Here is a 15,484-nt window from a genome sequence, read left to right as displayed (position 1 = left end):
CCACTCAGCTCTCAGCCTGCTCGGCTCTCAGCCTCCACTCCCTGCTACACACAACAGGAGATTGACAGGTGGGAGGAGCCCAGAATCATTTGAAATCTCCAGACTTCGTCCTAGAAGTCCAGTCCAAAGAGTGCCCCTGGAACCAGTGTCCCAGTTGCTTTAAAATAGAAACCTAGCTTTATTTTATTAGAGGGGAATTAACTAGTTAAGCTTTACCACTCAACCTACTTTTCAATCCATTTACACCAGCTTCCACCATTCATCTAAATCTTAAATAAACTCAGCAAGCTGACAAAGATGTCTGGTAGTGAGCAATGAGTAATTCAAAGCACCTCATCTCAGACCTGGGTCCCTTCCTGAACCACTGTGACCACTCCTCTTTTAGCTGTTTAAATACTTCACAGTTTAACCATATTCACATAGGTACAACTTAGGATAAACAAGCTTATTTAGGTCAGTCAGGACTCAGTTTTTAATTAAAAACAACCAGCATTTATTTTAAAGCATGCCAGATAACATTCAGCCTATAAAAGAAAACATTTGTTTATAATTATTTGACTAAGTCAACCTGGGTGAAAGCTGTAAAACTTGCAATGTCACCATATTCAAGATTCTCTGCTAGGAATAATTACTCTCATTCAGAGAGGAGAAACTGGAAGTCTTATTCTCCATGTAAGACTGACAGTGTGCAATTGCAGCATTGTGGTCAGTCAGGCAATGAGGACTGGCAGTGCCTTATGTTTATTATTTATGTTTATCCAATCAGTCTAGTTAGATGAAAAGGAACCTCTCCAGGGAACTTTTGACAGAAGGCTAGAATTTTAGAAGAACCAGGTTTTATGTTTGTTAATATGGTGGAGCCCTTGGAAGAACCTTATTATAAGAATGAAAGCATCTTGCAATACAAAGGGTCAGTTTCGAAAGACCATTTCCTGCAGGAACACACACATTTGGTTGTTTACATGATTACCAGGGAAGAACAAAACTGTTTTGTTTGTTTGAAATTCACAATGTAAGCAGAGGCTAAGCATGTGATAGCCTCCCCTGTTGTTATGGTGTCACTTTTGTTCAGAGAACCAAAAACTTAATAACAAAACCCACTTAACTTGTATTTATCTATTATGACATACTAACTCTGGATCACAGCAGAAACTTTCAGTTTTGCTTTTCAAATTATCTCAAAGGAACTCTTCTGGATGTTATATCTCTCTTATAAAGTCTTCATACTTACTGACTGGTTTCTTACTGTTATATTTGTTTAGTGCTATTTTTGTAACTTGTGACAGTTCTTAAATCTGGAATACTATAAAATACTCAGTTCTGCTACTCTCTTTGGCCTTGTCCTATCTTTTAATGTTTTTTTCTAAACGTGGCAATGGTACTAAATGGTATGAAAAATGTCAATCATTACGGAAAGAAACTTAAACATGTGGTGTATCAAAAAAGCAAAAACCTGGCTGATGCAAATATTGGTTAAAAACCAAGTTTATGTAGTTCAGTACAAAGAAGGTAAAGATGATGCCTGTTCACTTAGGAATGTAAGAATTTAATTTTAATATTTAATTTGTCCATTAAAAATATGCTTTTTAACTTTTTAATTGTAAATATGCTTTTAAAGATGTGGATTTTTGCAACCAGATTCAGGTTCCAGCTACATCTTATATATAAGAAAAGAACTATATGTTCTGCTTCCAGGTTCCAGCACATATCTTCAAAGTCCCACCATCTGTTTGGAGCAAAGCAAGGCAGAGTTTCCAGTGGAAGAAAGCATTTTAGCCTTCCTTTTTCTCACTACTTTCCCTCTCCGTTCTTGTTCCCCCTTCCCCACAAGCAGGTTCATTTTGTTCCACCCAGATTCCAGACCCATGTTTGCAAAAGAAACATAGGTCTGGAATCCCTGTTGGAGGGTGGAAATGCTTGGTCAGAGGGCACATGATGAAGCCACCTTGCTTGAAGCTAAGCAGGTATGGGTTTGGTCAGTGCCTGGATGGGAGGTCATCTGGGAACTCATGTATGCCACCTACCATGGAAGAAAGATGGGGGATATACATGTGAAAAGAAAAGCAGCAGGTAAAGAAAGAGTTAGATGTCCTTCCATTTCCTTCCTGGAAACTACAATTTTGCCTTAAGAAAACAATAGACTGGGTCTGAAAATATACAGTGGAAGCAGAACATGTGGTTGTGCTCTAACTTAAACGCTAGAGTTAAACGCTACTTTAGGGGTGTGTCATAACACTGGAAAGTTGGGGAGGGATCTCATTGTAACCAGTGTTACATATACACAGTGAAGAGCCTTGTGCATCTTATTTTGGCTGTAAAACTTGACTGTCAGTGTCATGTAATTGACTGAAGTTATGAATACCCTGAAAAGGTGAAGGAAAGTGTAACTCTAAAATAACCTGAAACTTAAAATTGAAACCATTCAAAGATGAAAGCAAGAGTCTTTCTTACTTTGGCTATTTTATCTCTCAGTTTATATGAGGAGAATCAAACTTACATTGTTTGGAGGGCCAAATTCCATGGCCAGTAGATGCCCAGGGGCCATACACAAACAACTTTAACTGAAAATGTGCCATTGTTGATTGAGGGGACATTTAACTAATTGGGCCTTATATTTGGCAGGCTCGGTTTATATAGTATTTAGCAGTATTTTGAACTTAGTTTGTTGCTTTTGGCCAGAATGCCATAAATAACAGTATTACATCTGTATAACTCTCTCTTTTTGAGCCATTACCTATGGATTGTTTTTATGTATTCTTGATCTGACCTTTCCCAAAAGCTTGAACTTGGTTTCAACCTGTTAGAGCTTCTTGACCATCCTGTAGATGTATGCCCTTAGAATCAAAAGCCAGATACAATTAAATATTTTCACATGCTGGTTCTGGAAGCTCTGTCCCTAGCGTCCATTCATTCATTCATTCAACAAATTTATATACCACTCAAAACTTAAGTCTAGGTGGTTTACAATAAAAACAGTAAAAATTAAAACAGAGGTGTTTTTTAAAATATATATATTAAATTTGTATACAGCCTTTCATTAAAACAATCTCAAGGCAGTTCCTTGAGAGTTAAAACATAAAAACAATTTAAAATTTAGCAGCGTTAAAGCTATTAGTGAGTGCACAATTAAGGATGCAAGGTTTTCCTATCTTGCACCTTTCAGGAGCCAATTCCAGAATAGCTTTTTGTATCCATTGAATGATTCCTGAAGTGATTCTATTATTTGTTTTGTTTCGTTTAAAATATTTATACCCAGCTCCTCCAGTACACTACTGGAGGTACAATGTGAAATAAGACTAGTAAAGCCAAACAAGTTAAAAGACCATGCCAAAACTATATTTAAAAAAACCAAACCACTTCAAATTAAAAGATTAATAAAAAGCTAAAAACTGATATTATAAAAATCTATAGACTGCTCTATCTAGAATCTGAGTTACTTCCTCTGTCTATCTCCCCAGTGTAGGTCATCCACCAGGGTGACCCAGGCAGTTTCTATCCTGTATCCAGGTCAGAAGCCAGACTGGAATGAATCTAAGTAATCAGGCTCATCCAGGGCTGCCTAGAGCTGAGACACCACCACGCTCTCCAACACCTTGCCCAAGATGGGAGGCTAGAAACTGGTCAAAATTTATTTAAATAATCTGGGTCCAAAGAGAGCTTTTTAATGACTGCCTCCTTCAGCTGAGGGGGCACAATGCCCTGCTTCATAGAGGCATGCACCAACCCCGCCAACCATGGACCCAGTCCCTCCCTAGCAGCCTTCACCAACCATTAAGGGCAAGGGTCGAGCACACATGTGATAAGCATCAGCCTTCTCAGCAGCCTGTCCATCTCCTCAGGCAACACAGTCTAAAAACCATCCAGTATAACAAGACCAGATGGTGCATTGGCAACATCCAGTTCTGGTGCCGCAAAAACTTTAGCATTCCAGTCAGAATGGTATGAGTGGTTTTATCTGCAAAATGTAATTCAAATTGATCACAGCGGGCTTTCAAGGGTTCTGTTTGATGGTCTTTGGGGCCCGCACATAGGAAACCTCGAACCAATAGAAAAAGCTCTGCTAGACATTTAGCAGACGTGATGGTGGCAGAAAAGTAGGATTTCTTTGCTGCCATCACTATCAAAGAATAGGCCCTAATATGGGCTCTAGCCTGTGTTTGATCACACTCATTCTGAATTTTCCACCAATGACACACAAGCCATCTACCAGCCTGCTTCATGGTACGCAACTTACCTGTATACCAGGGAATCTCTCTTCACCAGATAGAGATCTGCCCATGACAATGGTATTAAAGCCTCCTAGACTATCCCGGAGCACCACTGTCATAGGAACATAGGAAGCTGCTGTACACTGAGTCAGACCATTAGTCTATCTAGCTTAGTATTGTCTTCATAGACTGGCAGTGGCTTCTCCAAGGTTGCAGGCAGGAATCTCTCTCAGCCCTATTTTGGAGAAGCCAGGGGAGGGAACTTCAAACCTTGTGCTCTTCCCAGAGCATCTTCATCTTCATCCCCTGAGGGGAATATCTTATAGTGCTCACACTTCTAGTCTCCCTTTCATATGCAACCAGGGCAGACCCTGCTTAGCTAAGGGGACAGGTCATGCTTGCTACCACAAGACCAGCTCTCTCTGTCCACCATTGACCCAAAGGCGAAGTTGAGAGTATGACCCGCCACATATGTGGGACCAGATATCAATTGAGACAAGCCCATGGTCACCATGGAGGACATGAAGTCCCAAGCTTCACCAGACAAGGTGGCCTCAGCATGGATGTTAAAACTAACAGCCTCAGGGTCCTGGCTGCCACATCTGAGACCACCTCAAGCTGCTCAGGCAGGGAGACTGTTAGACAGTGGGGTGGTCAGTATTCCAACAGAATCCCAAATTTGTCTCATGATCCCATCACTGCATGCAGGCACTTGAACTGGTCAGAATGATGGACAATGCATCTGGTGAAGGGATGGTCTCCCAATGAACCAGGGCAACCCCACTTCCTTGCTGTGGCTGATGCTGCACCTGGAAACTTGGTGGGCACAGCTAGGAAAGATTTACATCTTCCCCTCATCCAACCAAATCTCCATAATGCATGCCAGGTCAGCGTGCTCATCCAGGATAATCTCCTGGGTGGCTGTGGTCTGCATTTACGGACCTGGAATTTAATAGCACCAGCTTCAGGCAAGGTGGGCAGCTAGGAAAGTTACTGGGGTCTCCTTGGATGGGAAAAGGACCAGAGGGTGTGATGGCTTTGCTATAGCCAGTGCGCCCTCCCCCTCACCTGGCATGTCCTCCTCTCACTGCCATATCTCCCTCTATCAAGGACCACCTTAATTGGGAGGGCCTCAATTAGTAGCAGCCCCCACCCTGATACATATCGTGAAGAGCAACACTTAATAGTGACAAGACATAAAAACTTCCTTCTATTAAAACAGAGGCAATATTCTAGATAAGCCCCACCCCTGCTAGTGCTTTGGCCACTGGTCACAAACAGTACCAGAAGTTGTGTTCCAGGGGCAAGACTAATCAGCTAATCTGGTAGGCTCTGTGCATTTGCTAAAACCCCAAACAGGTATGGGGAGTGCTGATCCCATCAGTGCATTTGCTCTGCAGTCCTCCAGAACTTTGTTGCACTTCTTCATTCCTCTAACTCTTTCGGTCCAACAGCTGTTCCCCACATGGCTGAGAGCCACAAGGACGAGAGCCCTTGTGTTCGTGCCCAGGGCTCACTCCCCTGGCCCAAGCTGTCCTTTTGTAGAGGTAGCTGCAGAGCGGGTGGAGCAGATGGAGACACTTGGCCATCAAGAGAGGGCTCCACTCAGCAGCTGCAGAACAGGAGGTTGCTGCTAGTGGGTGCATATTCACTAAAATGTTTTGAGGTGAATACTTTGCTGTTAGGCAATTGATATTTCCATGCAGTGGTGATATGTGTCCAAAGTTAGTAAAGGCTTCTACATTTCTATATAATATAAAATAGAAACATACGCTGATTTGAAATGTGTCTTTATTTCAAGGTCCTAGATGGGGGAAAAATTGTCGTCTTTTTTTATTATTCAGGTATTTATCTCTCAGACTTGACATACATAGACTCGGCATACCCATCCACGGGGAGTATTCTGGAAAATGAGCAGAGATCAAACTTAATGAATAACATACTTAGAATAATTTCAGATTTACAACAGTCTTGTGAGTATGGTAAGTAATGTTACACATTTATACTTCAGCATTGTGTGTAATGAGTGAATCCAGTGGTTTGATGAGTTTGCAGTTCATGGGGACTTGGCTTAATCATGTATGTAACTAATGAGACTTACATTGCAACAATGATGGTTATATTGTCTATTGTAGAATGTGATCTTAGAATTGGCTTCTCTACAGAAAAAAAATGAATAGATCTGAGAGGGAAGTTATGTTTTCTTGGATGCCTGTGATATTTCAAAGTGGCAAAAATCATGAGCAGAACAGTTGCATGTACAGTATTCTGCCATGCTTTGGCCTATAGTTTCTTACTCTTTTTAAAATTATGCTTTATCTTTTGGGAGCATATATAAAATATTTTTGCAGGGAAACATTCATTGATTGTAGGTGAGTAGGAGACAGTTTAGTCAATATTTTTAGATAATCATAAAATATTACAGTATAGCATATTGACAGGGTAGGGTCAAGTATATAATTTTGTTCTTTGGAGCGATCATGTGTGCATGCTTCAGGTTTTCTTAGCATTCATCAGCAAGTTTCCAGTGTGACTTGCTCATTTGAGTCACCAAATTGGTTTTTTTATTTGGCTTGAGGAATGTGGTTGCTTAGTTTCACATTAGGAAGTGCCACCAAGGAGGACTGTGGAAACAGTAAGGATGAGCACGCATTAGGCAGACATCATAATGAGGTGAATGCAATCAGATTATCAGGGTAGCAGTGGTGCCCATTGCTCTCACCCCCTGATAATTAACCAGAAGAAGCAGCACAAATATCTTGCAGTGCCACTGCCTTCTCTCAATCACCTCTTCATTAGCCAATTGTAGATGGTGAGGTATTTGGGAGAAGGCAGCAGCATTTCGAACTGTCACAGGGTCTTATCTCCTTCCGGCCACCTCTTTGCACTTCTGCCCAGACTCTCCTGCAATAAAGAGAGTCTGGAAGTGCTATTCAGTTAGGGAGGAAAAGGAGGATCCACCATGGAAAGACTTCTGTCTTCCCCCACTTGGTGAATGGGGCAGGGAGGAAGAAAAACCAAAAAAGAGAGTGTGCTTACTCAGAGTACCACTGTGTGTTTATTGTTACAAACAACACGTTGTAAAGAACTCCACCAGGGGCTATCTAGAGGGCTCAGAAACTCTGCTAGGCTATCATAGCTTTATTTTGGAAGAAAATACCTTGAGCTCTTGTCTTTCACCTTTGGCAGAGTTGACCCAGATATCTTGGGTCAATGCTGAGTAGGTATATGAATCTTGTGTGCAGAGTAAAAGTAGCAGCACTGATACCTTTGTCTGCCCCCACCCCAGGAGAGCTCATTTTATTTAAGTGCATTGCATTGACAGCTATATGATATCCATGAGAGGCAGTGCATCATTTCTATCCCTAATCTACTTTTGTCTAGCTTTCAACTGAACAGATTCGTGTCTTCTGGACAGTTGTCCGCCAAATGTCTGCTTATGAGTTTAAAAAAAAAACAAAAACAGGTGGTGATATTGCAATTGTTACATGCATGGATTATAGAAAAATGCAAGAGACCCTCTTAAAGGATACAAAATGACTGCTATATATTTATTGCTTGCTATCTAGATATTCCTGTGTTGCCTCATGTTCAGAAATACCTGAATTCTGTTCAGTATATAGAAGAACTTCAAAAGTTTGTGGAAGATGATAATTATAAGTAAGTATGAAAACTGGAAAATGAGAATGCAACACTTCTGTCAGGTTTTAGTTTTTACAGCTAGCTAATATTTTATACAGAACAGTAAATGAGGATAAGAGTGAGCACCTGTCCTTCTGTTTCATGACCATTTGGTATTTTTAGGACCTCCCGGAATTCTAGACTGCGACTCTTCATGAGCTCTCCATTGGATTTCCCCCAGTTTGTAGTTATATATGTAATTACAAGATAAGCTGTCGTAATTTGAAGCCTTAGAAATAATTATCTAGGGACCCATTCTTTGTTGCCTGCAATGCTATATCTTCTCTCCTCATTCCCCATTATTCAGTTCCTCCTTGTACAATCTCTTCTCAGTACCACATTCACCAACACAGATGAATCCTTAGAGTTTCAGTACAGCCCTTTAAAGTGGATATTGGTAGCCATTAAGCACTGAGATTTTCTACTGAGTAGTGCTATAGAAGAATCCACCCAATGAAGTCAGAATACACAATAGGAGGGAGTTGCTTGGTAACACCAGGAAATCACAGTACTGCATTGTGGCACCTGTGTGTACACTATTCAACATCAAATGCAAATAGCAATATGTTCTATGATCATATGTCCTGTGATCTCAAAAATCTCAGAAATTAGCTATTTACTATGTAAAACGTTTAAGAATAGTGTTATATCCTTGAATGGAAGTCAGATGGTTTAGGTTTGGGCTCCTGTGCAGTGCTCAAAATGAATAGAAAATTATATACCTAAGTTTTCTGAAGAATAAAATACCAGTCTATTTCCACCCATGCAATGCTAATGGCAAACAAATGTGTTTGTTTTTTAATGCAGGCTTTCACTAAAGATAGAACCCGGTACCAATACGCCACGTTCTGCTGCATCTCGTGAAGATTTAGTAGGTAAATGTGGATCAGACAGCAATGTATTTTTTTTTAAAGGTCTCTTTGATTTAATTTCACTCTGAAGTTCTCTAGTAAAGGTATGCAAACAGAGAAAGGAGATTTGAAGTGCACTGAAAATGATTGGCTCAGTACATTTCAAATCCTGCAGCTCTTCTTCAGAGGCAACTGGTTTCATCCATTCAAAGGAGAACTAAACTTAAACAGTCTTCTATCTATCTCCAAAGCCTGCTCTGTGGATTCCAGCACCCGTGACCAGGGGTTTTTCATCCTTTCCCCCATCACATGTCTTCAGTTTCATGCTGCTAAAGACTTTGTCACTATGATTGTATATGTCTAGAGAAAAAGAAATGGCACTAGATTGGAAGTATTCCTGTGATCTGTTTTCTTCATAACAATTAACTCTAAAAACAGAATTTTACACAATGAGGTATTAGCACTAAAATTAATCAGTTTAAAAATGTTGACTTCCTTTCATCATCTAAAAAATAACCAGACTGTCTGGGTTCTACCTTTGTGTTAAAGATTTCAGCTAGTTTCAAGAATTGGATTCTGGCAGGCTTAGAGTCAAGTCAAACTTTATTATAGTCATAGACCAGTATACATATAACAACATTACCGAAGTTCTAAATGAATGTTACAAATGATATAACAAAACCTATTTATTAATTTATTAATAATCTCACAATCGGAATTTGAGAGAAAAAAGTTTAGATAAAACTCATCTGAATGGCCCGGAAAGTTTTGCAGAAGGGTCGAAACTAATCTTAATCGAGCTTCCCTATAGAAGTCACAGTATAATATTTCATGCCCACACGTCTCAATGGAACCAGAGCCTCATGGACAAACTCAAGTGGAAAAAGGAATACCTTTGAATCTTCCTTCCAATATGGCAGTTGGGAACACACTGAGCCAAGCAAGAGTCAAAGCACGGCTGAACTTAGGAGTTATGATGATCCTTAAATACTCTGCCGGTTTGATGTTAAGGGGCGACACCAAAGGGGGTCACCCCTTTGGGGGAGCCACTTTGGGGGAGAATGAGGGCGAGGGCTAGAGGGCTTCTGTTTAATTAGTTTTAAACTGTTTTAGACTTGGGTTGAAATTGTGTAATGTGTTTGGGTTCACCTGAAGATGGGGGGACAGGGGGTGCCTTCGTTGACTATGGGGCAGCCATCCCAGTGGTGGTGGGGAAAAGAAGAAGTAATGTTGGCAGGTCAGCGGGCCGTTCCAGGGAAAGGGTAGTTAGAAATTTAATAGCAGTCTCCCCTTCCGGCTGCCCTGCCAGCTCTTTGACCTCGGGGAGCACTGCCAACAACCCACATAGCTTTTCCCTGCTCCTCTGTAATGCCAGGTCAGTCCAAAATAAATCTGAACTCATCCATGATTTGATCTAGGATGAAGGGGCTGACCTGGTATGTATTACTGAGACTTGGTTGGGGGAGGCTAGTGATCCAGTTTGGTCCCAGCTTCTTCCTCCATGATATTCTGTAGAGGAGCAGGTGAGGGGACGTGGGTGGGGAGGTGGGGTGGCTGTGGTCTATAAGGATAACATCTTCCTTACCAGGGTCCCTGTCAGGGTATCGGACCATATTGAATGTGTATACTTGAGTTTGGGGACCAGGGATAGTTTGGGACTTCTGTTGGTGTACCGATCGCCCTGCTGCCCAGCGGAATCCCTTACTGAGCTCACAGACTTGGTCGCGGAACTCACGTTGGAGTCTCCCAGACTCTTGGTGCTGGGGGACTTCAATGTTCATTTTGGGACCAATCTGTCCGGGGCAGCTCAGGAGTTCATAGCGGCCATGACAATTACGGCCTATCCCAAGTGGTCTCTGGACCGACACATATTGTAGGTCACACGCTTGATTTGGTATTTTACTCTGATCAGGGTGGTTTTCCGTGGGTGGGGACTCCTGTGATTTCCCCATTGTCATGGACGGACCACCATCTGGTTAAGGTTGGACTTACAACTACTTCCCACCTCCACAGGGGCGAGGGGCCCATTAAAATGGTCCGCCTGAAGAAGTTATTGGATCCATTAAGCTTCCAAGAAGCCTTGGAGGGATTTAATGTTGGCTTTGCTGGTGATCCTGTTGATGCCCTGATAGAGAATTAGAACAACTTGCTCACCAGGGCAGTAGACACGATTGCTCCCAAGCGTCCCCTCCGACCCGCTTCAAAATTGGCCCCTTGGTATACAGAAGATCTACAGGGGCTGAAACGGCAAGGTAGGCGACTGGAGCGCAAGTGGAGGAAAACTCAACTCGAATCTGACAGATTGTGACATAGAGCACATCTAAAGATCTATGCTCAGGCAATACATGCGGCAAAGAGGCGGTTCTTTTCTGCCCATATTGCCTCTGCGAATTCACGTCCAGCGGAGTTGTTCAAGGTTGTGAGGGGATTAGTATCTGCCCCCCCTCCCTTGAACCAGAATTTGGAGTCATCAGTTACCCGCTGTGATGCGTTTAAAGAGATTTTTGCAGATAAAATCTCTTGGATTCAGGCCAACCTAGATGGAGACTCCACAATTAATTTGATGTCTGAGCTGGAGGTGCCCAACAACTCCTCTTATGTGATTCAACTGGATCGGTTTAAGTTTGTGACTCCTGAGGATGTGGACAAGCTGCTTGGAACGGTGAGGCCTACCACTTGTTCTCTTGACCCTTGTCCAACATGGCTTGTTCAATCTAGCAGGGAGGTTATTGTAAACAGCCTGGTGGATATCATAAATGCTTCTCTGAGGGAGGGCAGGATGCCTCCTTGTCTTAAGGAGGCAATCATCAGACCTCTTCTAAAGAAACCTGCATTAGATCCCTCGGAGTTGAGCAATTATAGGCCTGTTTCCAACCTCCCATGGCTGGGCAAGGTCATTGAGAGGGTGGTGGCCTCAGCTCAAGGCAGTCTTGGAGGAAACTGATTATCTAGACCCATTTCAAACTGGTTTTCGGGCGGGCTATGGGGTAGAGACTGCCTTAGTCGGCCTGATGGATGATCTCCAATTGGTAATTGACAGAGGAAGTGTTACTTTGTTGGTCCTTTTGGATCTCTCGGCAGCTTTCGATACTATTGACCATAGTAACCTTCTGGAACGTCTGAGGGTGTTGGGGGTGGGAGGCACTGTTTTACAGTGGCTCCGCTCCTATCTCTCGGATAGATTCCAGATGGTGTCGATTGGATACTGTTACTCTTCAAAATCTGAGCTTAAGTATGGTGTCCCTCAAGGCTCCGTACTTTCTCCAATGCTTTTAACATCTACATGAAACCGCTGGGAGAGATCATCAGGGGATTTGGAGCTGAGTGTTACCAGTACACTGATGACACCCAGATCTACTTCTCCATGTCAACTTCTTCAGGAGCTGACATATCCTCCCTAAATGCCTGCCTGGAAGCAGTAATGGGCTGGATGAGGGAGAATAAACTGAAGCTGAATCCAGACAAGACAGAGGTACTTATTGTGCGGGGTCAAAACTCTAGAGACAATTTTGATCTGATTGTTCTAGATGGGGTCACACTTCCCCAAAAGGAACAGGTTCGCAGTCTGGGAGTACTTCTGGATTCACACCTCCCTGGTTTCTCAGGTTGAGGCGGTGGCCAGGGGTGCTTTCTATCGGCTCCGGCTGATATGCCAGCTGCGCCCGTTTCTCAAAATCAATGACCTCAAAACTGTGGTAGATCTGTTGGTAACCTCCAGACTTGACTTCTGTGATGTGCTCTACGTGGGGCTGCCTTTGTACATAGTCTGGAAACTTCAGTTGGTTCAGAATGCGGCAGCCAGGTTGGTCTCTGGGTCATCTCGGAGAGACCATGTTACTCCTTTACTGATGGAGTTACACTGGCTACCAATAGGTTTCCGGATGAAATACAAAGTGCTAGTTATAACTTACAAACGGCTTAGGCCCTGGGTATCTAAGAGAGCGTCTTCTTCGTTATGAGCCCCACTGCCCATTGAGATCATCTGAGGAGGTCCGTCTCCAGTTACCACCAACTTGTTTGGTGGCTACACAGAGACGGGCCTTCTCGGTCGCTGCCCCAAGATTGTGGAATGCACTCCCTGCTGAGATACGATCCTCCCCATTTCTGGCAATTTTCAAAAAACACCTGGAAACCCTTCTTTTCACCTAAGCTTTCTCAGCTTCCTAAATTGTGGGGGACTTAATTTCTGGTTTATTTTAAAATTCAAAACCCGATTTGGGGTTTTTTAATCACTGTAATTGTTTAATTGTTGTTTTAAAATGTTTTTAAATTATTAATTGTTATTTATATTTTTTAATTTGTTTTAGCTCTTTACTGTTTTAGTAGTGTGTTTTAATTTTAAACCGCCCTGAGCCATTTTGGAAGGGCAATATACATATCAAATAAATAAATAAAAATCAAGCAATCAATTAGTTCCCTAAGAAGATGTTTTTTGGCAAAATTGCAACATCCTCTTGAAGTTCCATATCTAGCATATGTTTCTTAATAACTCTCCTGGCCTAATCAAATCCCAGCTTAATAACCTCATCTTGGAAAAAACCATATTGGGCTTGTTTGTTTTTAACCAAAGAATTTCATTTGAAATTAAAACCATCAGTCATTATGAGAGAAGCCAGTGCCACCTGAGTAAACACCAATTTCAACCAAAATAAAATAGATCTCCAGTAACAGGTTTCTAGCCTGATTAAACCCACCTCTCGTCTCACCACTGCATTAGGAACACATCGTGGAACCTGCAGAATAGATCTTAAAAATTTAGACTGTGTAGCTTCCATCAGGGAAAAATTACTGACTGGACCAAGTTAGGCACCATACAACAGTTGTGGAAAAACTCTGGCTACAATTAGCTTGATTGCATCAGGTATATACGAAGCCCCCCACGTGAAATGATAGGATTTAATAAGATCTATTGATGACTGAGCGTTCTGCAAAGTAGATTTTAGATGGACATTACGAGAACCTGAAGAATGAAAAACCACACCTAAATATTTGAAAGAATTAACTTGAGGAATCTTATGTCCATTGATGATCTAGTTATATTGCCTGGGATGTTTTGTAAAAACAAGAACTTTGGTTTTTTGATAGTTAATTTCAATAAACTCTTACATGCAGAAAAGTTTGAAAGAAGTCCCAATGCACGCTTCAAACCAGTAGGGGTCTGGGACATGATTGCCATATCGTCTGCATAAAGCAGAATGGAAACATGCTTATATGCTAATTTAGGAGGGTGTGTGGAAAGAACAGTTAGATGAGGGACCACAGAGTTAATGTATAAATTAAACAAAACTGGAGCTAAAATGCAGCCCTGCCTCACACCTCTAAATGTAGGAATCTCGGCCGACAAGAACCCAGATGAATTACAGTGCACCTTCAAATAGATGCTTTCATACTAAGTGGAAATTAACATCAGCAGCCATTTGTCTATGGAAAGATCTTTCAACTTTTGCCTCCAAAAGGTGGCTTGAGTTTTCATTCTGGCTGCCTCAATTAATTTGGACCAATTTTCTTTGGTAGCTTGCAATGTCTTATTTCTTAGAAGCTGGTTATATTGTAATCTCTTATTATGAACCTCTTGTGCTGTAACTATCAGTGAATCTTCCGCATGGATTTTAAATGCTCTCACCAATTCCCTTTTCGCATTCAGGCAATCTAAATCAAACCATGGCCTAGATAATGATTTTGAGTGTTTTATAAGAGTGGGGCAAGATTTAACTAACACAGGACACAATAAACTCAAAATGCTATCATAATTGGCAAGGGTAGAACCCTCCTTCTAGGGGGAGCAGTCAGTTAATATTGCCTCTCGCAGACCATGGGCTTTAGCCAAATTAAGAATTACTGAGATACGCATTGATTGTTCTTCTGACTGATTGACTCTGAGAGGTCCATACCTCGTTTCCAAGAGGGGCTTAGGGAGATATTTGATTACAGTGATAAAGCAAAGAGCTCTTGGCATGTTGTCCCAGGGGGTGAGGGTGGGAATGAAGAGATGAGGTAGCCAGGAAATGGTTGTAAGTATAGAAGAGAACTGCTGTACCCAAAGTTCAAAAGGTAAAGCATGACTTCTAGTTTCTAGAATTTCATCTTGGATGTTCACAAATCTGTCAGATGTGTCCCTCCTACTGAACATTATTTACTTGCTAGGGGGGGAATCAATCATATAAGCTGCATAGCCATACCTAGCAGCATGTTAGTTTTCTGTGTTCTGGAGAATCAGACATTTCATGACTACAGGAGAACCTCATTATGTGCAGGTTCTATATCAGCATTTCACCTATTCTAATTACCTGTTCTAATTGGCACCAATTTCTAATTATCTAATTCACAATTAGAAATTGTGTAATTGACACCCAATTTCAGTATCCACAGATACTAAAGGGTTAAAACCCTCGTTTCCACGGGTTTTTCCACAGCATTTTTTCAGTGTTGGGGGGATTTTGCTGTTTGGAGGGCATTGCTGGGCACAAGGAGACCCCGTGGAGCACACTACAGTTGTTGGGTTGATTTGGGGTTTTTTGCCGTTCTTAAAACATTTTTGTGCATTCTGGAACCTAACCCCCTGTTTTCCATAGGCACAATGCCTCGTTACTTGCAGTTTCATTAAGTGCGGTAACCCCGCAAGTAACAAGGTTTGCCTCTTCTGTTCTGTAAGCCAAGTTATTTTTTTCTTAACTGGGAAACTCCAAATCTCAGAGGTATATCCCAGTAGATAACAATAGTAATAATGCCTACGTCACATGGAGG

At 41.8% G+C, this 15,484-nt stretch overlaps 1 protein-coding gene across 4 annotated transcripts in view; it reads left to right on the top strand.

The window, feature by feature from the left end:
- Nucleotides 1–15,484, top strand: part of RALGPS2 (Ral GEF with PH domain and SH3 binding motif 2) — a 186,089-nt gene that overhangs the window by 106,617 nt on the left and 63,988 nt on the right. For all 4 annotated transcript variants that reach the window (XM_053243459.1, XM_053243456.1, XM_053243457.1 and 1 more), the window contains 3 exons: nucleotides 6,053–6,190; nucleotides 7,778–7,868; nucleotides 8,697–8,764. In XM_053243459.1, coding sequence (XP_053099434.1) covers nucleotides 6,053–6,190; nucleotides 7,778–7,868; nucleotides 8,697–8,764 — 297 coding nt within the window. The remainder of the gene's footprint in view (nucleotides 1–6,052; nucleotides 6,191–7,777; nucleotides 7,869–8,696; nucleotides 8,765–15,484) is intronic.

Source organism: Hemicordylus capensis, chromosome 4, assembly GCF_027244095.1.
Source record: "Hemicordylus capensis ecotype Gifberg chromosome 4, rHemCap1.1.pri, whole genome shotgun sequence".
Taxonomy (NCBI): Eukaryota; Metazoa; Chordata; class Lepidosauria; order Squamata; family Cordylidae; genus Hemicordylus; species Hemicordylus capensis.
Note: the sequence above shows the minus strand (reverse complement) of the source record. Positions and strands in the feature narration are given on the sequence as shown.